General features: G+C 52.4%; 7 protein-coding genes across 7 annotated transcripts; 3 read left to right on the forward strand and 4 right to left on the reverse strand.

The window, feature by feature from the left end:
* Positions 1–679: 679 nt before the first annotated feature.
* On the forward strand, positions 680–2,383 carry INS49_015616 (uncharacterized protein; the record flags this gene model as incomplete). Its single annotated transcript, XM_043176295.1, has 2 exons — positions 680–787; positions 884–2,383. 2 exons carry the CDS (start codon positions 680–682, stop codon positions 2,381–2,383), a joined length of 1,608 nt encoding a protein of 535 aa, XP_043019750.1.
* Positions 2,384–7,532: 5,149 nt separating this feature from the next.
* Positions 7,533–10,829, reverse strand: INS49_015617 (uncharacterized protein; the record flags this gene model as incomplete). The annotated part of the gene is made up of 4 exons (XM_043176296.1): positions 7,533–7,919; positions 7,945–8,066; positions 9,273–10,128; positions 10,152–10,829. 4 exons carry the CDS (start codon positions 10,827–10,829, stop codon positions 7,533–7,535), a joined length of 2,043 nt encoding a protein of 680 aa, XP_043019751.1.
* A 1,886-nt stretch (positions 10,830–12,715) lies between these two features.
* Positions 12,716–13,538, reverse strand: INS49_015618 (uncharacterized protein; the record flags this gene model as incomplete). Its single annotated transcript, XM_043176297.1, has 3 exons — positions 12,716–12,914; positions 12,976–13,068; positions 13,282–13,538. 3 exons carry the CDS (start codon positions 13,536–13,538, stop codon positions 12,716–12,718), a joined length of 549 nt encoding a protein of 182 aa, XP_043019752.1.
* A 1,499-nt stretch (positions 13,539–15,037) lies between these two features.
* INS49_015619 (uncharacterized protein) lies at positions 15,038–16,200 on the forward strand (the record flags this gene model as incomplete). Its single annotated transcript, XM_043176298.1, has 2 exons — positions 15,038–15,290; positions 15,362–16,200. The coding sequence occupies 2 exons, from the start codon at positions 15,038–15,040 to the stop codon at positions 16,198–16,200; spliced, it is 1,092 nt and encodes a 363-aa protein (XP_043019753.1).
* A 366-nt stretch (positions 16,201–16,566) lies between these two features.
* INS49_015620 (uncharacterized protein) lies at positions 16,567–16,931 on the reverse strand (the record flags this gene model as incomplete). Its single annotated transcript, XM_043176299.1, has 3 exons — positions 16,567–16,572; positions 16,624–16,742; positions 16,823–16,931. The coding sequence occupies 3 exons, from the start codon at positions 16,929–16,931 to the stop codon at positions 16,567–16,569; spliced, it is 234 nt and encodes a 77-aa protein (XP_043019754.1).
* A 1,192-nt stretch (positions 16,932–18,123) lies between these two features.
* INS49_015621 (uncharacterized protein) lies at positions 18,124–19,278 on the forward strand (the record flags this gene model as incomplete). The annotated part of the gene is made up of 4 exons (XM_043176300.1): positions 18,124–18,636; positions 18,796–18,893; positions 18,961–19,037; positions 19,223–19,278. 4 exons carry the CDS (start codon positions 18,124–18,126, stop codon positions 19,276–19,278), a joined length of 744 nt encoding a protein of 247 aa, XP_043019755.1.
* Positions 19,279–19,289: 11 nt separating this feature from the next.
* INS49_015622 (uncharacterized protein) lies at positions 19,290–21,330 on the reverse strand (the record flags this gene model as incomplete). Its single annotated transcript, XM_043176301.1, has 5 exons — positions 19,290–19,402; positions 19,453–19,675; positions 19,760–20,547; positions 20,605–20,707; positions 20,800–21,330. The coding sequence occupies 5 exons, from the start codon at positions 21,328–21,330 to the stop codon at positions 19,290–19,292; spliced, it is 1,758 nt and encodes a 585-aa protein (XP_043019756.1).
* Positions 21,331–24,937: the final 3,607 nt, after the last annotated feature.

Consider the following 24,937-nt stretch of genomic DNA (forward strand, 5'->3'; position numbering starts at 1 on the left):
ATCTCCCTCCCACTGCCACCCACACCTCGTCTCACCTTGTCTGCCCATTTGTGGTCGCAGCCGCCTTTTTTTCTTTCTGTTCCTTCTTCTTGTTGCTCCTGTCACTTCTCACAACCCCCCATCCCGCCAGCTCGACAGCGGATGCGCTGCGCTGTACATGCAGACAGACAGAGCCTAGCCGCGGGGAAAGCCGACCGCTCTCCGCCCGCCTGCCTCTCGCCGCTCCCTCCTCACCTGGGCACAGGCTCCAGAGCACCAGCCGATGCGAGTCTGGCTCCTCGGTGCGGGCCCAGCAACAGATTGATTGGCCCAGCGCCTGCAATAATATCGGCAGTACCGACCACTTTCACCCTGCCCACCACCACCCTGCCGTTCCGATCTTCACACCCTGCTGCTGCTACTGCTGCTGTGCTGCCGCTGGACTGAAGCTTCGACACTGCAGTCCGGTTTTCCCATCTGACGAACCCCTCGACCGCCCTCATTCGACCATCCCGACACCACTGCCGCTGCGTCAATTGAAGTCTGCGCCTTGTCACTTTGCTGGCCCTCTGGCGGCACGAGGGTCCAGTCTCGATTGTCTCAGCGGCACGAGGAACCAACCTGACGGGCCATTCCAACCCCCTACCGCCGCGCCCTGCCTAATTTCCACGTGCAGCCCCCAAAGGGCTACCGCGAAAACATGTCCGCTTTGTCCGCCGTCCAGACGGCTACCACTTTGACCCCTCCGAGCAGTTCTCATGGCGATGGAAACGGCTTCTCCTGGGACTTCACGTCGGCCAAACACGAGGTGAGTTTGCTGCCCCCTCCCGGTGGCGTCCCGAGATCAGCACATCATGTGTCGGTGAGGGGTTCACACGCTGACCTGGTTCACCGATGCACCCAGAACCGTCCCTACCACGAGAAAACCACCCTCAAGACCGATACCACAAACGGAATCTACAGGTCACATCACCTCACAAGAGACGAGAACGGTTCGGCCTTGGATTTGGACACGTCATCGAAGGCCTCGAGTGGTGGAGATCAGGTGAACGGACCAGGTGGTGCTGGTGCGGTCTCGCGATCCCACAGCAACGACGATGAGGACGACTCCGACGATAGGCCCGACAATGTAGTCGACGTACCCTTCGACGATGACTACCAACGCAGCGGTCGTACGCAGACGAGGAGCAAGGATCATCTGGACCTGTCGGACGAGGACTCGAAATGGATCCACAGGGACCTGCTCGCCAAGATCGAGAGCCAGGAATTGCAGGCTGCCGGCATCACCCTGCCCCAATCTCGATCTCGGAGCAGACCTCGGAGGGACAGGAGCCAGAGCAGTGCGAGGAAGCCCATGCAGGACAATTCGTCGAGATCTAGGAAAAACTCGTCGCATGCTATGGAGCCCAAGACGCCTGATACGTCTGAGGCAATAAACGGCTGGGCTTCAAGACCGATCGAGGAGGCTGAGGCTGAAGGAGATGCGCCTTCTAAGCCCGCCGGAGGTTCTCGCATACCTGTACCCAAGAAGAGCCCGCTGCCGATCCCAACAACGCACCTAGAACGGGACAAATTGATGAAGAGGGAGAACAGCCCTGAGGAGCTTGAGAAGCGGATAGAGATGCCCAAGGCTCGCTCAAGGTCGAATAGTACCACCTTGAAGAACCTCGAGCCGTCTCCGACCTTCAAGGCCCACCCGGCCAAGCGCGCCGCGACCACGGACCTGTCTCCCAAGAAGCAGACACCCACCGGGCCCCGAAAGGGCTCAGCACCTTCTAAGTCGATACCACCCGAAGCGCGTGGCAAGGTGAAACCGAAGCCCAAGAACGGGGCGGCCAACAGCAACGCACGACCCTCCACTAGGTCTGGGGAGCGTGAGCTGTCCATGGGCTCCAAGCCGATGGAGGGCGACCCGCCATGGCTGGTGTCTGCCTACAAGCCTGACCCTCGCCTACCGCCAGACCAACAGCTCCTCCCCACCGTGGCCAGGCGACTGCAGCAGGAGAAGTGGGAGCAGGAGGGCAAGTTCGGGAGCATTTACGACAAGGACTTCAGGCCGCTTACGGGCGAGGGCTTCCTGGTGCCTCGGGAGAACATACCATCATCTTCTTCTGACGAGATTGTGAAGCAGGAGGTGGAGAAGCCGGCTGACGATTGGCCCTTGAAATCGCCAGACATCCCGAAGAGCCCTGCATCACCTGGTCGGTCTAGCTCTTACTCCACCATGCCCAAGATCCAGGACAAGCCGCCTGCGAGTCCATTATCAAGCCCGAAACAACCATCGCGGCCCGTGGAGTCTCCGGAACCAATGCAGATTACGAGGGTGCCGGATATTCCGGAGAAAGAGCCGGAGCAGACGGGCAAGAAGGAGAAGGGAGGCTGCGGCTGCTGTATTGTGATGTGATGCATATTCGCTTGCAGCCAAGGCATTTTAGCTTGGATATTGGTCAGGGTCGGGGCCGACAGCAAACCGATTCCACCCTGTCGAACCGGGCGCCTTCACTTCCGGCGTATCACCGACCTCGACACCGAGAACCCACTCATCCGCAGCTTCGCGATCTCACAACACACCGCCGTCTTCTGATATCAGACCCATATAGAGCACCGCGACTGCTCAGTCAATGACGATATAACGATTTCCTTTTACCTTTTCGACACCGCAAAGATTGTCTATACCACCTCAGCCGACCACAGGCCGTCACACCCGGAAAGCGATTCCCTTTGTAGCCTTTTTAATTTTACTACTGCCATCTTTCCAGGAGCACACAATCAACCGATCAGACTCCTGCCTAGGGCTCAAGCTCGGTCCTGTGTCTTTCTGATTTCCTTTTTCTTTTCTCTGTGCGTGGGAGTCACGGTTTTGGGAACGAACTGCGTTTTCTTTTTGTTTACAGCTGCATGTTATGGGCGATTTTGTGTTTGGCTTCGACTACATTTCTATCTGGCATTGCATCTCCAACCAGCGACTTGTACCTTGTAAACAGCTGGACACTCCAAGGCACTCCAAACTGGGACACAACCAGCCCTCATGAAAGCTGCCACCACGACGCTCCCACGGGTGGCCCGATTTCCCCTCACTGGCACGGCTCCCGGCCCACACAGAGTTGTCTGCGGTACGTCACATGCAGCCAGGAAACCGAATCGGATGATCCCACACTACCTTCGAGGAGGCCAGGTCATACAAGCCAAGGTCAGGATGAATGTTCACCAAAGATGGGCACTTGTTTGGCGGGATGTGGGGTTCGTTGCGCTCTGATACCCTCTGTTATTTCGTCGCCCCCCTCGTACCGATGCAATTCTTGGGAGATAACTGGGAAGACACACCACACACTGTTACATACACAACCGTCACAAACATGCACACACGCGCACACACACAAACCACCACCAGAAAACAACAAACTCACGAAACGGGAACAAGGATAGAGCTGGAGTGACGGGAGATGGGGCGCGTGTGGTGGAGATACTGGGAACGAGTACGAGATTTTCGAAAACAAGGAAACGGTACTCACTCCGTAGAGATTCAGCTGCAAGCAGATGCTGCAGTGCAGCTGTGGCAGTGGCAAAGGGGGAGAGAGGCGACAGAAAAATAAACATTATTCTCGAAACCCTCGTGATTCACTTCCTGTCCCACCTGCTTGGTCACCTCACGCTTTAGAGTTTGCCCCCGACTAACTGAAATTACCGAGTATTGAGTGGGAAGGAAGGGTCGTCCTGCGCTTAGGGTCGTCCTGCGCTTTGGGCCGCCCTGCCAAGTCACCCAAGGCATGTACAGGGAAACCTGACAAAGAAGCCTAATTCGTGACTTCCGTGGCGTTGGCGAAGGGTCCCTTGACTCTCCTTTCTTGTCTGCGTTACCACAAAAACAATACCAGCTTTTTAAGGTAAAAATAAAAGAGAAAAAAAAAGCTTATTTATAGCATTATGTTTTAAATATGTTATAATAATATAGGTTTAGTTAAGGAAAGAATAAATGATAAGCTGTGATTGGTTGGAGATTGTTGCGTTCTTTGTGGGGCGTTGTAGCGACATGGATAATCTTTTCCAGGTCGCCCTGTACATGTGTTCGCTGTCCGTGCCCATACATCCTGTTGCGATTGCGAGAAGCCAACGCACGAGGGGACAAACGTTCCGGGTTTTCGGTCCTGCCCGGTCCAGCCCAACAAGCCTCTGGTGGTGGGTGAGTTGATTGCTCTGTGCGCCCACATCTGTGCCTCTGTGACGGCCCACGCACGTCCGGAAGCACAGGATACGTACTCCTGCCAGGGACGGTCGTGACAACCATGAGCTTCGGAGAATACTCGCTGGAGCCCGAAGCCAAAAAGGCAAACTTGCTGAGCGAACAAGCACGAGATCCTCCAATGGGCTATTTTTTCCCTGACCGGGCGCGGATACCGCGTCGAGCACGGCCCAGCCGCCTCCCCGTCCTTCCGCCTTCCTTCCACATTGGACGAACCCTACAACTGGAGGCCATTGGACAAACAAACAGAACGCAGGCCCCGGACCCCGAGCAAGAAACAGGTCACCACCCGACCAGGGCTTGCTCCCTGGGGCGGGCCGGCGCAGAATGACTCGCAGGATGTTCAGTGGGGAAGTGCAAAATTCTCCGAAGGGGGGGGGGGGGGGGAGACGACCTCGCGCGGCTCATGGATTCTGGGAGCGGATTGGCTGTCTCGTATCGTGTCGTTGCCGCGGGAAGGGACGGGATGACATATGAGGTCACCTGGCTCGTTTCAGCCATCACACAGTTTGTACAGCCACAGCTCGACCTACGCCCCGTGTTGGGTCCAACGGGGGCGACGGCAGATGGGAGTCGGTGGTATGTAGGTGGGGCTGGTGATGTGATGACGGGGATGATGTCGTGCATGAATATGACATGACTGACGGCTTGTCAAATCAACTTAATCAATCTGTCAGTTAGTCAGTCATGGCCTGCCAGTGTGGGTGGGAATGGGGAAGAGATATCACAACCCGCCCGCCCAGGCGTTGCTGCTGGAGCGGGGGATAATCAAACTACTTTCATGCTCTTGGCTGGCGGCCGCGGTGTTGCAGTTCTAAGTTGCAACTGTACAGTGTATTTGCGTCATATGTACCTACTTAATATCAGGCCCATACGGTAGATTCGGTACATTGCAGTCTTCTTCACCCGGGCACGGTCGCTAGGCAAGGACCTCTAGATGAAAGCGTGCTCAGAGACTGTGGGATGAGTCTGGGTATACCGGCAGTTAACGGGAAACGATTGGGGTACGGCTCAGGAGGCACATATGTTTCTTTGAAAACTACCGCAGGTTACAGTGCCTTGCCACAGTGATTCGAAAAGTTCGAGATACAACCCTGAGTGTAACCTTGACACATGTCAAAGCATTCCTGCCCAACTCATGCGCATGCCTTGCAACAGGGTGAAACAATGCATGTCAGCCTCAGCTGGATTGGAGAAACATGTATGAGCTGAGTGGTGAATATCGATCTGCCGGTTGCGCTGAAGTTTGCACTTGTGAATAAGATTTTCGGCCGCCAACGGCGGTACCATCAATATTCATAGCAGTGATGAGTTACGGGTATTGAAATGGCTATTCGGGGATCCATATCTGTATACTTTCCACAGCCACTGCGCCATTATCATTCGCGCCCAGAACTGGGTGAAGAGTGAGCTGATCCCAGACACCTCGGGATCGAAACGATCCAGCAGTTGGGGTCAAATGAAAACGGACTTTATATATGAGGCGACGAAAAAAACTTTGGTCGTTAGAAAGTACGCGTATTCAAGAAGTCCACATATCGACTCAGAAGCGGCACGCCTTGCTCCCCACCCACTTCCAAGAAGCTATCTATGCAGGTATGCATAGTAGCTCCGGTATATGTCTTGTACAATTCAACAAGTATGGCCGACAACATGTCGGCAAAATCCTGAAAATCGTTCTTTTATTCCCTTCCCATGTGTATCAGTTGAGACGTTGAAAGATCTCCGTTCTAGTCTCTCTTGTGAGTCTATTCTGCAAATCACAACACGCACTTCAGGGATAGTTTCACACGAATCCACCCACATGCATGTCTGGGCTGAGGGACTCACGTCGGCGGTAAAACTCGCTTGCGCAGTCAAATGGTGGATCTCGGAAATTTGGCGGAGACGATGCCACAAGATCCGACTGGCATTTCGGGACAGGAGGTTGTGGGCGTGAGTGTGCGATTTCAAGAAGTCAGGACTGGAAGATCTTGAAACACGTAGTATACATTGCCTCTGGGACAATCATTAAGAGACGACTTGCCGGCAGCCAGAAGAGTGTTGCAGGAGCAAGATCACAGGTCCCATCGCTCCCAGCCGAGCCGGTCCAACCTCGATACACCCGAATAGGCATATCGCTGTCGTATCCCATAGTCCATTCGCCAGTGTCCTATGTCTGGCTTGCCTAGCTGGATAAAACGTCAGATGATCCATGTGATTTGGCTCTTAATCATGTCCAGTGTGACACTAGCCAACATTGTCTAACATGTCACAGCCATCCCAGCTGAGGTCATTTCTGTCACTTTAGTCTCATCAGCTCTGCGTACAAATGACCGCGAGATATTCTTGCTGAACTATCACGATTTGTTGTAATTCTCACAAAGAGCTTTAACTTAATTGACAACGATGCCACATATGCAAACAAAGTTATCTCCTCCACCGAGGCAGCCCTGGCTTAGAAGACGATACCCGCGCCTCGCAACGTATTAGACTTCAAGATTCTCGCTTCCAAGAGACAACGAGGCAGGTCAGACAGATATTATAGGCTGCTTGTCGTTCGGCGAACAGTAGAGTTCAACATGATACTCACGGTTGACGAAGAGCCAACTCTCGTCCTACTCCTATGTAGTTACAGTTTGCAGGGAAACGCTTCGGCATCCTCGGACTCTCTCTACTCGATTCCTGCCTATGCCTCTACCAAGGACCCTGGTGTCAACGTGAGTATTCTGCTTAATTATCCTAAGCACAGACGGAGGCTCTTTAAAATCTCAACATTAATATATGTATAATATCTTTAAGAGTTAAAAAAGTTTTTAATATAATGGTGATGGCGATATTCTCGACTACTTGTTGTTGCTGTCGGAGGTGGCGAAGGCTGGTCAGCATCTTCCAAAGCTGGACGATGAAGAACTAGAGTGCGTGATGGGGGCGACGGAGTCTTGTCTGCCGGGATTGGGTCGATTGGCTGTCTCCTCCTCCCCTTCACCCAAGTTATAGCGGTCACTGCCCACAAACTATTCTCGTTCCAGACCAAGACCGCCGCGAAAGCCTCACCGCGTGTTATTACCAAATTTAACGCTCTATGGGGCACCATCAGAGCCGCCACCCTAGCCCTGTCCCTTAGAGACCCAAAAAATGGCGTGTTCTGAGAAGACAAGTATTGCAGCGGAACAATGGGTGTCCTGGTGTGAGGGATCTGGGAATAAGTGGCAGCAGCGGAGGAGTACGCGGTAGTGGCTGAATGTTTAGTTTGATATTATAAGTAGTGTTAAGTCTATTCTGCATGATTCCAAAAAGCCTTGATGGGCTCCAGAAGGCCGTGGCTGACCCCTCACGCCAACTGGCCTCGTACCGCGCCAGGCATAGCCAGACTCGAGTGGGTATCCGCGAAGAACCCGGCCGGGTTCGCCTCGATCTGGGCCACGGTAAATCCCGCTCCCGTATCTGCGCCCTCCATCGCAACGCCGGTAGTGAAAGGCCCCCTTATGCAGCCGGCGCTGTTCATAACCCCGGCAGCAGGGTCCCCGACAGCGACAGGATTGGGGAATGCTATCCTCGGTGGGCCGGACTGGCCCGCCGCCGCCTCGTGGATATGCGTTGCTGTCGTCGCGGGCGAGGCGAAATCTCCCTGGAAGTTGTTCAGAGTGATGTTGTAGCAGATTGTGTCGGTGGCCGAGTCAAGGCCGAAATTAAAGGTTCCTGACGCCGGCAAGGCCACCTGTGGGTGTCGTCCCGTCGACTACTTGCTCGGGGGTAGCGTTGGTAAGCATGGTCGACGAGAATGAAAACAGCCCGTTGGCGTCGCCGGCCGCCGCCGCAGGCGGTGCTGCAGCTGGGGGAGCTTCCGGAGCAGCCGCCGGGGCCTCTGCGGGGGCGCAGCTATGGGAGCAGCTCCCGGTGCTGCGGGCGCAGCGGCGCCAAGGTCGATTTGAGAAATGGTGATCTGGATGGCAGAGTTGCTACCTCCCCCGAGTTGAATGGGCTCGGTGGTTGTTTGCCGTACAGCGACAGGCGAGGCACAAGCGCCCAGCGCCAGCAGAATGAGTGAAGAGACAGTTGGGTTCATCATGATTCACGGAAACGACGGTAAGAAGTTAAAATAAAAGGGGTATTTCGAAATATTTAAGCGCGCCGGAATCGAAAAGTCGCTTTTCTGCGTGTCGCTCTCAAAGCGAATGATAGAGCTTAGCACTTATCCGATGAAAACCACGAGTCCGTCCCAGCTCCTTTATATCACCTGTGTCTCACACCCGGCGACCCTCAAAGAAACCCCGAAAAGCCCAAGACGCACAAGAACGACAAGATGTCTTCGCCCTTGATCGACCGGTCCAAAACGAGGGCGCCCAGCACGGGTCAGCGTCCCCTGAGAAATTGGCGGCAGCGATCAGGACGTCGCGGGCATTTATACCAAGGCGTGAAAGTCTTGACTAACACAGAGGGGCCACTAACGAAAGGCTCCGACGCGCCGGGAACACCTGCTGCCGCACTCATGCGTGACTTGGCGGTCGGCTTTGGGGGGGCCACAAGCTGTCTCGGGGCGGTGCACTGCCGGGGCTAGGGCTGAAACTGTCTTGCCTCCGTGTTGGCGCCGAGCGGTTTACACCTGACGTCGTGAAAATCAACACGGGGTCAATGTTCAAGAAAACTCGTATTGTCATATCTGGTGGACTATTAGACATCTTCGGGCGAGGCCCCCTTCCTAGATCTTTGACTGAAAGATGTTGTCTTGCTTTGAATTTATATTGCCCTGGCCAATGTATTCAGGTTTGCACTGTTCGATTAGAGCAGAGCTGTGAGGAAGGCTAATGGACGTGGTCCTCTTGCTTTGGGCATAAAGTCTGGTACGCAAAACTACACTTTCTGGGTTGTCATTACACCTTTTTCTTATTCAATACTATACAATCTTATTGCTAGTTAGTTTCGCGATCAAACTTCTTGTGTTCGTGGCTTTGTTCAAGCTGGGAGGTGTGAATTTCATAGTTGTTTTGTAGTCATGTACAACATGGGTTCCCCATCGTAATTCATATCAATCTTATGTCAGTCTCGTTGGAGAAGCAACTGAGAAACTCACCCAAGTGGTTATCTCCATGTGGCCTCTGCGTCGAGAAATGCAGGATGCCAATTCGCCGTGCGGTTCTCTGGGGCTCAAATGGCTCATCCTGCCGTTCGACCACCAGCACCTTCGCCGCGATGCTATTGCAGCGCAGAAGCATGAAATTGCATCTTCCGGATACAATTTTCTCATAGAGGAACTTTTCATCTATCTCGATCAAGCAGTGCGGTTGAGAGTTGTCCATCCGGCCTGCATCGCCATTCTTTTCACTCTGCTCGTCACTGGGGTGGCCTGTGTTGTTGACGACCAGATTCACAACTTCTTCGAATTCAGCATCAAGACCACCACAATGGCGATATCCACGAAAGTCCCAAGAAGCCTTCGCCTTCCTCTCGTTCGGCATTCTCGAGGTGACATGCGAAGAGAGGATACGGGCCCTGAAACACAAGGCTGTTGGATTCCTCCGACTAAGTGGCGTCGAGTACTGACACGCTTCTCCAAACTCAGCGAGCCCGATCAACTCCTTTCTCCCATTGGTATTGAACTCGATGTGTACGCCGCGTGGATGGTAGATGGTGTTGGCTACCAGTTGCGAAAATGCGTTATCCACATGCACATCATGCTCTTCTTTCCAAAACACACTCCACACCCTGACATCGCCCCAACTCCAGGACGGGAAATTCCCGTCGGCAAAACCGACACGAACTGACGACGACCACGCGAGCCCATTCGCGTCGACAAAAACGCCACCAACTGACGACTGCCACGCGAGCCCGTGGGCGAAGCTGGCCTCGGTCAAGTTGTCTTCGCCGTGGCCATGCACAACGAAAGGAATACCAGCGACGCTGTAAACTGGGGGATCGGCTTGGCCGGTCTCGAAAGTGTAGTACCACCTACGATGGGCTCAATGTTGACCAATCCTAGGCCCCTCTTCCGACGTCGGCGTTCGGGCATGGATTCGACGAAGTTGTGCTCTTTGATAGCATCGCTATTCGCGCATTCAACGCCTCCGCACATCTCTGTCTGACACTCTCCGTGCCGCATGCATTCGAAATGCGTCGCAGTATTTGAGAAGACCAACCGCCTCCTTGAGAGATGAGCCTCCTGAAATGTCCACCCGCGGGTATGCCAGCTTCCTCTTTCCCAGTGGTTCGTGAAGGGATCGATTTTGGGAAAAATGCCAAAGGTAAGAGCTTCATCGAGAATAAAGGGATCCAGTACATCTCTGGAGCAGTCCGAGACCCCCGGAAGGCCGTAATCGCAATCGTATCCAGCGGCAGCGATGATGGTAATGAGGTCCATATGGCGAATCTGCATGTCCTTGTCCACATTGTCGGACTGGTCGATGCAGTATTGATCTACCCACAAGTACTGGAAACCTAGATCCTTGGTAACCGTCATTGCATCGCGGATGGTCAGGGGCAATTTTGATGGAAGGTTTTCCGTAAGGGTCGTGGTCCCGACGTTCGGTCCCCAAACGTAGCTCAGCGCAACAAAGCGAGGGTTTGGAATAGCATCATCGCCTGCTGAGACAAGCCTCCGGGTGACGCAATCGATCAATCTTGTCTTCGGCATCTGCGCGTCCTTCTCGATGGTACATTCTGGATGGTTTCGATTGCAGGCGTCAAGCCAGGCCTTGGCGAGGGGGACACTGAAAACCGGGGAAACTATTTGTGCAGTGCCCGGCCTTCTGACAGGCTTGTCGACATGGCAAATTATTTGAGGACTAGCATCCAGTGAAGACCGGGCAAGTTTCGGATAACGCACAGTTGTAAAAACCTCGGAAAGACAGCCCGGAAGTATCTGCTCACATCGAGACAACAAGCTCTTCCGAGTTTGTGGCTTGTGAAAAATGATGCAGTATTTGGTGTTCAACCAGGGCTTCCAGGGAATGCGAACACGAATCAGATACCGACAAAACGGACAATTTGGATCGTTGACGGGCCAATCGGTGCCCCACCTGTCTTTGACCGTCTGGTGGTAAGCTCCGGCGTCCCGTTCGTAGACTTGAACATAAGACTCGTCGCAAGCCGGAGGGTGGCAGACAGCTGCCGTGAAATCAATCGCTCGACATTCCGTGCAGAGAGCAGAAGAATCCACGCGATGTTTTGGGGGCCACCACTCAAGTCCTGGTGTGTTTCTCTTTCTAGCTTTCTAGTCTGACATTCAGTCTTTCGGGGGCGTATCTCTCTCGGAAAGCACACCACTAAAAGCCTGTGACGCTGGGATGGCAGAATCTTTCTCTAGGTGTTGTCGTGGAGAAGTCATCGCCGGTTGCGAAATAGGGTGGTTGGGACGCTTGACAGGCCGAGGAGTTGCAGCCGAAGAGTAGAGAGGCTCAGGATCCGGAGACCCTACAGGAATGAGGCCGAATTCTTCACCCTCTTCAAAGCTACCGCAATATTGATCATCAACAAGAGATTCGTGACCTTTTTGGGTGGCGGCGTTAGACGGAGGGTTTGTAACGACCGAGGCTTAGTCAAAGTGAGGCGAGTGGTGTGTCGTCGCAGAGACGGGCAGAAAACCATGGAGAGCAATGGATAGACAAAATGTGAAGGAGACAGGAAACCTTTCAAATATGATGCTTAACCCGACGTTATGACGATTTAAACAATTCTAATGTTCTCTGGCGGAGAGAAAGATTTGTGGTTACAGCCTGCAGGAACGAAGTTGGGGATGCAGGCACCGGGCCCTGATTGTGGTAGAGATTTATAGAAAAGAAGACATGACATCTGCTAAGAGAATGCACAAGCAGAGTAGCCAAAGCAGATGTAAAGGGCTCAGCAAATGCGCAGTCCAGTCATAGCACGCCACACTTCTTGTGGGCCATGCTTGCGGCGCGGTTCGCAACCGGCTGCACAACGAGGAAGCACCCGTCACCAACGGTATTGAGCAGCTACCCCTCTTCGCTACAGCCGTCACGGCTGCCAATGCTGCAGAGATGCCAATCATTATTGTGAACGGACGCGCTCAAAAAAACTTGGCGTCCAGACTGTTTTACATGTGGGCGTAAATCTGGGGCATGAATCAAGGAGTACTAGTACTGGCTGGGGCGCGGTCTCTTTCTTTGGTGGCGTCGAGTATGGCGTGCTTGACGCTATTTGTCAAGTCGGGGATGAAGATGCGCGCAAAAAGGTCTGGCAAGCTCATGAGCTGGCTGTTCTCAATGATGGATGAGCGTGATATGAAGTCAAAGTTTGGAATCAGACCAGGGACAAAGTGTATTGATAATGTATGCAATGATAATGTCGAGCTGTGGCCTCGCGACTGTGACAGCAGTGGCCCTGGACTTTGTCTCGCATGCAGAGTGAAAAGAATGCTACGCAGAAGGTGCCGGATTGGTATAATTCAACGCTCAGCCTCTTGCGTGAGACGACTTTATATCCAGTCAGTCTACGATTCGTTAGTTGGGAAATGAAGAGCAAGTCATGAACGTAGTACGAGGAGACTCGAACACATGTCTACCTTTGTAGAAGACGGAGCTGGCTTACAACGGACAAGGTCAGCAAGGCGTGGATCTTCACCAGCTCCAAAATATAGAGGTATATCGTGATCATGGGCAAGAGAGCCATTCTTTTCCAGTCGTGGATGACATCGGGAATGTAGCGGACAAGTCGACTGGCTGCGATGATGACGAGAAGCAGTAGCTTCCGTCGAGGACTGGGAACGTAACAAATCAGGATTGAGGCAAAATTGTAGAATGGCAGTCTGAAAACCTTACCTTTCCACTCCAGCAATGCAGATTGCTTCCCAAACAGGCGTGAATGTCTCGACGCACCACATGAACTCGTATTGGGCTGTGTAGGGATACCGCCTGCGTCAAAATTCAGCCACCCGCTGAGCACGTGGGCCTTTGGGCAGTGCTTACCGCCAAATCGTTCGGTCCAGCACTAGATCCTTTATATAGGCTATCCAATCACTTCTGGACCACCTCAATATCTGTGGCAGATGACGCCAGGTAGGACGAGGGGTAGACAGTACATGACAGCCGGAGGGGCCACCATCTTGAACCAAGCCGACATCCCACCCCTGCTGACAAAGCCAGAAGCTGATGGACTGGTCGTCACCAGCATGCACTTTCGATCCCAAAAACGTTTCAGTAAGGAAGTAGGACTGGAACGTCGGGTCTTGCACAATAGACGACTTGTAGGCTGCTGTCGTGCCACTAGCACAGAATATGCCACCGTCGAGGAGGACGGACGTCCTGATGTCGACGCAATTGCCAAACAGACGAACCACCGCCAGTAGTTCCCAGAAGTTGAGACGCTCCCCGGCTGGCTGCATTTTGACTTCCGGAAACACGGCGCCCAGTCGGTCGTTCCCCACAAAGGGCTGGAGTAGGGTTCGCAGCACCGTGGGGGACCATTGGGTGTCATCATCGGCAACCACGACAACCCTTGTTTGGCAAGCTCGAAAGCCCGCCACAAGCTGTTCCCTCTTATTGGCTACTCCTGCACGAAGAGTTTTAATGCAGCTGGAGTCAATGCGTGACAGTCCCTCCGAGATTGACTCAAAAGAGCCCGGATCAGCCACGACAAATATCCTGCTGGGTTTGTTGACGAGCCAAGACTGGATTGACGCTCTGAGGCCGTGGCGATCTTTTCCGAGGGTGGCACAGACGATTGTCACATCATCTTCGCTCTGATACAAGGGATGATGTAGTGCACCTCGGCGGTTAATGTGAGGGAAGATGTAATAGCAAATGATGCATAGCAGGCCGGTGAGGAAACGGTACAACCTTCAGATATGCAACATTACTAAGTTTACGCGAGCTTTACTGAGTAGAGAATCGATACACCAGATGGACGGGGAAGATGAATCGCCTCTGCTTACAATAGAATTGTGAGTCCATCACTCCTGAAGACCTCTGGGAATGAAGCCACAAAAGACATGGCGATCGGGGGGGGGGGGGGGGGGGGCGGGGCTGTAGTCTGAGAAGCTCGATACGCTATGCCAATGCTTGATTAAATTGGTTTCATCGCTTTTGAGTAGAAACGTATGATGGTAGACATACCAGAAACCCGTGCGTGTCATTGATCTGTGTCAATACCGGCGCAGCGATCCGTACTGATGTTGATGATCAAAGTCCGCTTGACCCATGGATTGACTGACTTACTTATGCAATGAACCGGCAGAGGACTGGGCAGGAAACCGTACATACCGTCTACAGGTGGGAGCACAGGCATGCAACCTCTTCCTGACAGAATGGAGATGGTCGACACGGTCAAAGGTGGAACTGAAAGAAGGCAACATTGAAGCGACAACCAGGCGACAACCAGGCGACAACCAGGCGACAACATGCATCATCTATTTGCAGGGCAAGCCAATCAGCAATGAAGCGTATTGGAGCTTTCCTCCGAAAGCAGATCCCGGAGCACTCGTGCAGGAATAACCATTCAGGTAGGTAGTCACACGCAGTAAAGGCCTAGACCTGTCACACTCTTGGATTTCAGACATCGGCCGATGGGTTGAGAAAGACGTGCTGACGGATTGTGGACAACGTTCCACGTCCCCCCCCCCCTCCGGGACGGAAAGCTACCGTAGGCCAACCAGCAGACGAATTCATATTGTTGATGCTGCAAACCCCGCACATAACATGTCAACTGCATGACCAACGGGGTGTCACCACTGTCTCTGACCGAGACGGAGTGAAGCGATGTCAGTCTGACTTTGTGCTAAATGTCTCGGAGGCATACTTAAATACCAATAAAGGGTGGTCGCACGGCTTCACGAACATAAGAACCAACCTGGATAGTGTGTATTGTACTTGTCAGCCATTTAACATGCAACTCGATACTCCTGAGTTGATACACAATATCGCGAAACAAGCCGAGAAGCTGGCGACACATAGTTGGGAGTATGGTACACTTGCACAATCTCTGCTCGAGGTCTTCTCCCCCGACATTTCCGTCTTCAGCGCCCGGTCGTTCCCCCACAGCAGAGCCCCCGTTGTTGACGATACAGACACCAATCGAGGTCTAACATTTGGGAAACGACATATCAAACTTGACCAGCCAAATTTGACCGGCGATGAGGGTAATCACTCACCCAGATGTATTTCAATCTTCATGGTCGAAGTGCTTCTCACTGACCATGGCGTCTTGAAGATTCCGCGGCAGATCCTGCCTCTCTCGGCGTCGTTGCTGTGCTTCTCGGGCAAGTCGACCCACCCTACATGGCAGCGGCAGAGAGGCAGTTTGCGACACTAGTCGAGAACACTCCGCGAATGGGGAATGGGGCAATCAGTCATAAAGTACGCCGAGCGGAGACCTGGTCTGACAGTGTTTACATGGTACCACCGTTCCTTGCCTACTACGGAATGGCAAAACTTGACCTGACCACAATCGAGACTGCTGTCAAACAGTGTCAACTCTATGCGGAACTCCTTCAGGACCCGGTCCAGGGACTCTGGCGGCACATTAACGGGGAACACTTCAAAGACGGCGGATTCTGGAGCACTGGAAATGGCTGGGCTGCTCTGGGGATGACGCGCGTGCTTGCAACTTTGGTGAACGGAGGTCACGGCCGACACATGATAGATCGACTCCTTCAGCCCCTGAAGAGGCTGTTGGATGGAGTCCTACTCCATCCGAGGGATTCTGCCAATCTAGTTCGCAATTACATTGGAGATCGGGAGGTGGTTTGGTTCGGCGAGGTTGCTGGCACGGCCGCCTTGACAGCTGTCATGTACCGTGTTGCGACGCTGTTTCCCAGCGAGCTGAGCGAGGATCACATGGCATGGACTGAAAGCAGCCGCGTTGCGGTCATGCAACATGTCGACTCGGAGACTGGCAAAGCCTCGCCCGTGGTCAATATGATGGACACAAAAGATCCTGAGCCGCAGGATGCCTCAGCCGAGGGGCAGTGCTTCACATTGATGATGTATGCCGCGCATAGAGACTGGCTCGAAGCTCAAGCCGCGAGTGGCTTGCTATGCGACGGGTGACACGTCTCGGGAAACTACTCTGGCTTTTTCACTCGAATTGTGGACCTTGAGAAGAGTCACGACAGTCTCCGCAATGACACGGAAAGAAACACCGACCAGCAGCACCACTACCGGTAGCAGGCAATATCAACATAGGTAGAGGAGATACGGAACGACGCCAGCGACAATTGCGGATACCTGCGAGGCAAAGTGGCCGCCGAGGGAATCAAGTTGAAATCACCAAGTTGAAATCAAGGTGTCCATAAAACACGTCTTTGATTGCTTGTCTTGTCTTCTCTGTTTCGCCACTTACAAGCTGACCCGCCCCCACTCCATTTCTATGCCTGCCAACTTCGATGACATCAGGAACGCCTGCTCCGTCGTTTCTCAGATCTTTTTATCGTCAGTAACGAGATGTTACGTTTGACGAGAAGTGGCTCTTACCTTCGAAAGTGCTCTCCCTCCACGGCCGGTCTTCCCGGTATCATCTTGAGTGGCGTGGAGGTATTCGGTCATGGGCAACTTGTCCCTGGCAACCTCTCCAAGATACTGCTTAAGCATGACTAGACGTGAGTGTGAGCACTTTAGTTCTCGAAAAGTGGCAGAGGGTTCCGTGCAAATGGAAGGATGCATTCTTAGATACCTTGGGTGCCTGGGTCATTGCGGCTGAGGGTTCGGCTCAGCGAGTTTGCCGTATGACTGAGGGTCGGCTTGACTGTCGCCATGTGCACGGGGATATCTCTGCCAGGCATGATTCGGTCTAATCAGTTGCTGAAAGTTTGTCCTGTAAGACGAAGTAAGTAGCGTGAAGGCAAGAGTCGTAAACTCAAAGTAGCAGGCGTCGTCGTTCTTCTCCGAGACCTTGTGGCAGCATGGCCGCTTTATATAAGGCTCTCGGTGGTTTTAGTTGTTCGGCACGCTTCGAAATCATCAGACAGAACTGAGCAGTCGGCGTAGCTCTGGCCCACGAAGTTCCGGCCAAGCAGCTTCTTGCATATCACACAGCCTGATTGCACCTTAAAGCTGATGCGCCGCGATGGATCGTTTCACCAATCTTACAACATCTGGAGAAAAGGGTCCATTCCGAAAGGGGGTCACGGTAATATGATCTGGATAATCTGAGTGGTCGAGAATTCTCTCAGCGAATACCCCTGTCATTTGCAGCCCAAGGCATTTCACAGCAGCGGGAGACTAGCCAGACTTGGGACACGGTGTGTTGAAGTTGCTCTTTCGTTGGCTGCCTGATTGTTCCCCAGGGCTCTGTGAGACTATGCCCTGGCGCCCAAATCAGGGCAGCCAACGGACGATACGTTCAAGTGGATCCACAAGTCGTCAGGCGGGAGCAGATGGAGTGAATTGTCCCCGTCCGTTGCATTAAATATCGGCAGTCCACCTCCTTCCTCTCTTCCTCCCTTCCTTCCTTCCTTCTTTCTTCAAGCCAATTGTGTCAGGAAACGCAGCTGAAACTACCAATTCCGAGCAAGCAAGACTAATCTCAAGATGGACAGTCTTCCGATCATCTCGTCCGTGAGACCTATCATGGTGGTCATGAGCCTTGTACAACTTTACCGTGAGAACGCATCTTTCCAATGCTACGGACCTTGACTTATTGACTGTACAGTTATTTTAATCCTCTCCACGTCTCCGTTGCTCGGCGAATTCTTCCCGGAGTCGAGACCTGGCTCTTGTTACTTGATGGATGGACTCATCCTTGGTGATTCCGCTCATCCTCTCGAGATGACTGACGCAACTAACAGCACTTCAGTTGCAATGATCATCACACAGATCCCGATGCTGAACACTCTCCTGGGATATATTCTCCTTCCGCGGCACCGCCGGAAGCAATCGTCAAATCCGCTACAGAGGCGTTTCTGTAAGCTGTATATCGTCGTTGTCACGAAAGGGAACAACCTGGGCAGCACTCGTCGCACTGCCGAAAGAGCAATGGCCAGTAACTACTTGGCCCAGGCAGAGGTCGTGTTGCTGACAGATGAGCCTTATGCGTGTGAGCTGGACCACCTGGGCCCGCGCGTCGTGAGTGTTCCTGCGTCCTTCACGAGACCGCGCGCCCGTTACAAGGCTCGCGCCTTGGAGTACTTTCGAATCGCGGCCAATCTCCAACCGGATGACTGGATACTTCACCTTGACGAGGAGACCATGATCGACGCCAGCGTATTAGAGGCATGCACCAACTTCATCGCTCATGAGACGAACTTCGACATTGGCCAAGGTTTTGTCTTTTACAACTCCTCCGGCTTTTGGGCAAACTGGCTTCTGACGGTAGCCGACTTGACACGGATTGTGGATGACATGGGAAAACTGTTCTTCCAGAGCTTTGTTGTCCACCGTCCTTATTGGGGCCTACGAGGTAGCTTCCTGCTACTCAGCGGAGCTGTGGAGAACGAAGTGGGATGGGACACGGACTGCTTGACAGAAGATTACGACTTCTCGTGGAGGGTAAGTCTATGGAATGCCCCAAAGAAATTGCAATAAGACAGCGTCGTGGAACAGTAAGCTAACAACGTGAAGGCAGCAGAGGCGGGGTTTTGTTGTGGATGGATCGCTGCGATCTGCCGAGAACAATCTCCGTTGTCCGTGTCTGACTTTTTCCGCCAGAGACGTAGATGGTATCAAGGAGTCTGGACCAGCGGCATCCTCTGGGGCAAGGTGCAGCTGGCGTTGAGCATTCTGGGAGCTTTCATGCCTGAATCGGTGTATCTGTACGGGAAACAGCCCCTAATCCACGTCGAACCAACCGCACTGACACCTTTTCCAATTTAGTTTGCAGTTCTTCGGCTTAACGCCAAGAATCTCTCTCGTCTTCGCTGCTGTATTCATCAGTTTGAAACTAGCAGCGCGTATGTTCGCTGCATTGGTACAGGTAAACAACCCCTCACCACGTGCCTAGTGTTGGTTGTGCTGGGATGCTAAATCGAGCGGTGCCTACAGGATCTTGATGCACAACTTAGACCACTGGATATCAGCATGCATCTATTGGCTTGTGTCTGTCTGTCATGGCTGACCGACCTGATGGAACGAACAGCTTGCCTCATCGGAATCGTGTTTCCACCCGCGACATTCGAGGTCATAGAGAAATAAGGAACGCGATTTCATTTTGACTCCTGTTTCGTTGGCTCGAGAATCAAAGCGCTGTAGTGAAGTTCGAGACTAGCGATATCTTCATTGTCAAAAGTAGCTGTGCGCTTTGATCCAAGATCCTCACCTAATGCTGTGTTAGCAAAATAGAAACCGCAATTCTCATTGACCGCTTACCGTTGAGTTGCAGGTAATCTAACGAATGACGCTCTCCTCTGACATTGAGAGTTGGTGACTTGGTCAAGCGGTTTCCTTGAGTAGGCGGCTCGGCCGCGCCCAAGATTTGCCAGATGCTCCGGTTACGAAACGCCGCGTGGAGATGAGCGCTGACTACTCGTGCGGCGTGGGCACTGTAGCTTCGATTGTAGTCTGGTTTCCTCTCAAGTGGCCAAGCAAATGCCTGTAGACGATCAGTCGGGCGCTACGGACCAGCAAGATTGGCCAACGCGTTCAATCTCATGGCAATCAGATTCCGAGCGCTTACTTCTAGTAAAGCCTCCCATCTTCCTGCATCCCACGCGACCTCCTCTAGAACGGACAAGTACACGAAAGTAGCTAAGTAGAGACCTAATGCTGTCTCGTCGGGTTCCTCACCTTCGGTCGTCGAGCGAAAATCCTCAAAGGCGGAATCCAGGCCTTCAACGATGAAGCCATCCAGCAATTTCATACTGTTTTCGGCGCAGGTGTGAATTTGCTGGTGCAAAAGTCGCGGCAGTGGGATAGTGCCATGAAACGGCGTGAGTGTCTTGACGTCGTGGGAGTGCAGCACTAATTGGGTCATCCCCAACTTGTCCTGGAAACCGTCGTTATCTTTCCCTTCGGGCGCCACATGCCACAGACCATGGTACTGGAGAAAAGCATGAGCCCACAATTGGAGGCAGTTCCGGAGCAATCCGGCAATCTTTGCGTTCTTGCAATTATTTTGGAAGGTGAAGGCCGCAGCCATGGCGCGGCGGAAGAACGGAGATCCTGGTGTTTCAGAGAGTGCCAGTCGATCGATGACGAGAGGTATCAGGTTGTAAACGTACGCGTCGAGGGCTGCGAGACTCATGCCACCCATCCTTTTGAGTCCATACCGAGTGTGGCTGAGGTTCTGCCAGCCGGTGGGGCTTTTCCAGAAAAGGTCAATCACCGGCACCTTAGGCTCATACTCCTCGACCGTGAGTTGAAGAGGCTCGCCGAAGCCATGCCATATTTTGACTTTCCGCTGCGTCTCCGGCTTCCAATAGGAAATGCATCCAGAGTACCTGTCTAAAAAGACTTCTGCAAGGCCTGGTAACTCTTAGTACCGGAAAGACGTGGGCATAACTAGTTTACAGAGATCCATACCTTTCTCGGAGTATGTCTTGAGGTCTTTCACCTTGTCTCGGCAGCAGAGACTCTGTGGAAGCGCTTTCTTGCGACACCGGGTACAATGAGCCTCCGGCCCACACTGGACAGAATGTCAGAGTTATGCTTGGACATCCTGGGATTGAAGGGACTTGCCTTGGCCTTGAGGTATCTGCACTGTATGCAGCCTCCGACCACTCGGGTCTTGCGGAATGATTGGAGCTGCTGCTTGTCTAGCCGTCCTCGCTTGCCGACGACTCGAGGAACTTGCCCTTTGGCATCTGGCCCAGTGTTGACAAACCTCGCATATCTTTTCGAGCTCAGACCTCGTAAAGTAACGCCAGGAGCCGCGGGAGCTAGTGGCCGGTGCTTACTAGTACCCTGTGGAGGTTGACATCTGGTAGCAGGCGGTCCCGCGGGTTGTGTTGACTCTGTTGAGGTGCCGTCAAGTCTTCTTGATCTTCCTGTAGTTTCTGCCTCGGAGGGTCCTGTTAGCTGTTGATGAAGACATGCCGTCGTCAGCGCTGATGTATCATCCTCGCCCTGCTGGTAATCTCGAGATGCGTAGAGAGCTGATAAGTCCGGAACATGGTGGGCAACCGGGCTTGGTTGAAGTTGAGCGAAGTCGTCCTCGTCGGGCAGCTGTTCAGGTGGGGTATCGGGTAAATTGATGTAGTCTAAAATGTTGAAAGAGTCGTCCACTATATCGTCATCTGCTCTTGCCATGACGCGTTGACCACAATCTGAGCTTTGCTGAACAAATGCGGCAACCTGTGATCAAAGAGGGGATGATGACCGAAATTTGGCCAGCGATGCTTGTGGAGCGGGTGAATGAGGCTTATGTGGTTCGCCTGGCTCGCCTGGTTTGCCTGGTTCGCCTGGCTCGCCTGGTTCGCCTGAGTTGCCTATGTTCTCTGTCCCACCCCAGTGAAGTGGTTTGCATGATCCAAAGAGGCCTGGATTGATTCGCCCCTATGCCTTTCAATCGCAACCCATGTTTACCTCCAACCTGCGCTATTGCCATGCCCAACCCTTTAACTCCGAACAGGTGGTAGAGTATCTATGCACCGCCAGCTTCTTATAGTCTGCTTCGTTTAAATAAGGACTATAAACAAGGCTGCCATCACGTAACGTTCCTATCAGGGGGGAGGGGGTTTTCTGACTGGGTCACGCAATGCACTCATATTTTGACATTCAATTGAAATTTCATAATTCTAGCGGAGTAAATAGGCAACACCCTGAAGTTCAATCAGGTCACATACATAAGGCACTACCCAATTTAAAACTAAATTTATTATAGGATGACTGCCTGTGGAATACTCTCCTGTGGGATAAACTCCTATTGGTAGCCGCGCAGAGTAAGCAACCCAAAGGGGCTCTACAATGACATTTTAGAATTTTTTTGCACATGACTGTGCCACTATAATAGTTAATGTATGTGACAGCGATGAGAAGGGGCCTTTCCTAGTATCCAATTCATTCAAGAAGATAGAGGTTGCGATGGAGCGAAATTGAGCTGAAAGACTTGTTCTTGATTGCACGTTGCTAGAAGTCATGATACAGATGCAGACCTTTCGTCCAGCATATCCAAGTTCTCCCGACCTGGACCTTGAATCTCCCACCTCGGTCAAGGTTCAACTGAATGAATCCTTGAGTTGTCTGGTGCTTAGGGCCAGATCACGGTTCTGAGCCAGTATTGTGAAGCACCCCTACAAAGTAACTTCCGTGCTAAGGCGCTGCCGAAGCTTACCGAGAAGTCACTTATGGGGAAGGACCTACTTTAAAGCCTTAAAAAGTTAAAATACTAGCCAATATTATATAACATACTGCTAATTAAGCATTTTAAATTATGGCGTTTTTTTTAAAAAATTTCAGCGTTTTAAAGAGGAAAAATAATATAAATTATTATTAAAATGAGTTATGGCGTGAATGAAAATTGCAATGGGTTTTAAGGCACTTCTTAAGCTGCATTTAAAGATAAAATGCTACCTGTGCTTAAAAATTAATTCTAAATTAAGTATAGCGGCGCAGTGCAGTTTAGAACACTACGGCGTTTTGGAAACCGTGATCTGGGCCTTAGGATTGGTTCTGAACTATACGTGTAGTTGAAGAGATAGTGAACAATCAGTTGCCATACTTGATCTTTGTCGCCTATTGTTGGTTGGCGTTAACGTCAGAATTGATCGGCATCACGATCGGCATCTCAACTTCTGCCACAATTGAGTCACAACTCCAACTCGAAAGGAACGGAATGTAAAGGTGGAACAGCTGCTGTTTACGAAGAGAGCTGATTGGCCAATAATGCGCTCCACGGGTTCAGGTACTCGCCAAGACGAAGGGATATATTTAACGTCCATGCTGCTAACTACATCAGGTCTTGTGCGAATACATGCTCTTCAAAAGGTTTCGGTTTATTCCACCCAGAAGTGTCAGATGATCAGGGTGCTCGGGAATTTCGGGTGATGCCCTGGAGACCACTGGAATCAATCTTCGTACACCCACTTCGCATGGAATGCCACGAAGCGTCTTGCTGTGTTTACACAAGACGACCGCCTTGATGGTGGCGGAGCGCTAATTCTTGTTGGGACGAGGCTTGAAGCCACCACCTTTCTTTTTGGTACATTTACCACGTTCAACACTGCAACTGGCCCGGGTCAGAAACGGTTATTCGGCCGCCACCCGTTCTTGCATGTTCAGCCATGAAGCCACGATACTATGCAACCGCAATTTCTTGGGTTGGGGCGGCCGTTGGCATGCGGTTGGCCGAAAATGCTGAATACGGACCTGCGAGTTGGTGCTTCACTTATCTGTCAGATATTCTTGTCCCTGCGCCGACCTTGCCACCGAGTCCGCCTCCGGCGATTTCACTGTCGCCTGGGCCCTTGCCTCTTTCTGCGGAAAGTGGGACTGGAAGGGGAACCTTGAGCCTGTCGCCATCTTCGCTGTCTGGGACGCCCTTGATTCCGAGTACGCCAGGTCTCACCACCACCTCCGGCGCTGGGGCATCCACCACCGTCAGCTCATTACCCACTCCTAGTGTCCCGATCATTCAAGAGATAATCTTTTTCATTTCTGCTCCCGGAGGAGCTCGAAAACGATATCTGGAGACCAGGGCAATTCAAGGTTTCCTGAACAACGACGCACCCGGGCCCCAACAACGCTGCGATGGCGCGACAGTTTACACTTTGGCCTCGGGACAGCTTTCGGATACCGGCACACCCATCCATTACTCTCCTGGTGACAATTTTAAACAGCTTCGTGGTACGGGATTCCTATCTGCTGGCGCTATATCTACCACCTTCACTGTCGACGGGCGTATCCTGCAATTCTCGAACTCTTCCATTCCTGGTGGACGGGCAGACTTCTGTCAAGATGATGCCGGAGATGTATACATCACGTTCACTTCGAGCCCTATCAACTGTCAGCCAGTAATACTGATCGGCTTCGAAGGTAAGGACTGTCCTCCCAATTTCTTTGGGTTTGACATGCTAATCGTCAATATAGCCTCGCTGTGCCAGAATGGACAGATTGTCGGTGCGGATTTACCAAGTGCTGCGACTACCCAGGTAACCGCTGCTTCTTCTGTTCGCACGACAGATGGCTTTTCAGCCGGTACAACTTCATTGCCACCCACATTTACGGGTCAAATAACTTCCGAAAGACCTCTCACATCTACTGAAGACGTGAAATCGTCGTCTCTAAGCTCCTCAATTTCTGCCTCTAGATCTTTTGTGGTGTCTTCAGAGAACTCTATAGCTTCCTCCGAGGCGCCACCAACGACCCCTATTACCTCTGAAAGCAGCTTAGCAATATCGACGCTGTCCGACAATAGCCCCACAGTATCAGCAAGGGGTGCTACCTCTGAATCGTCGTCAGCTGATTCGTTCATGACCACGAGCACCAGGCCCAGATTCTTTAATTCTTCCACATCTACCTCTCCGGAATCAACAGCATTTACAGAACCGGAGATGAGTGGCAGCACTTCTGGATCAAATCCTTCTGGCACGGAAACAAGTTCACGCTCTGAGCCAACACCTTCTGGTGTGGCGACGACCACAGGTTCCACAGGGACAATAAGTGGCAACAGCGCAACCAGCTCGGAGGCGCAATCATCTGCCGGGCCTTCAACGACTAGCGTATTCAGCATTCAATCGCAGTCATCCTCCGAGTCAACATCATCAAGCGAGCAGACCAGCTCAAGTGCTACTTCAGAGGCCGGATCGACGACGAGTCCCATGAGCACCTCTGAGGTAGAAACAAGCGTTGCATCGTCTACGTCAACATCAGAAGGACAAGAGACAACACAGTCGAGCCTTTCGTCAGAAACTGAATC

This window comes from Diaporthe citri, assembly GCF_014595645.1.
Source record: "Diaporthe citri strain NFHF-8-4 chromosome Unknown scaffold_9, whole genome shotgun sequence".
Taxonomy (NCBI): domain Eukaryota; kingdom Fungi; phylum Ascomycota; class Sordariomycetes; order Diaporthales; family Diaporthaceae; genus Diaporthe; species Diaporthe citri.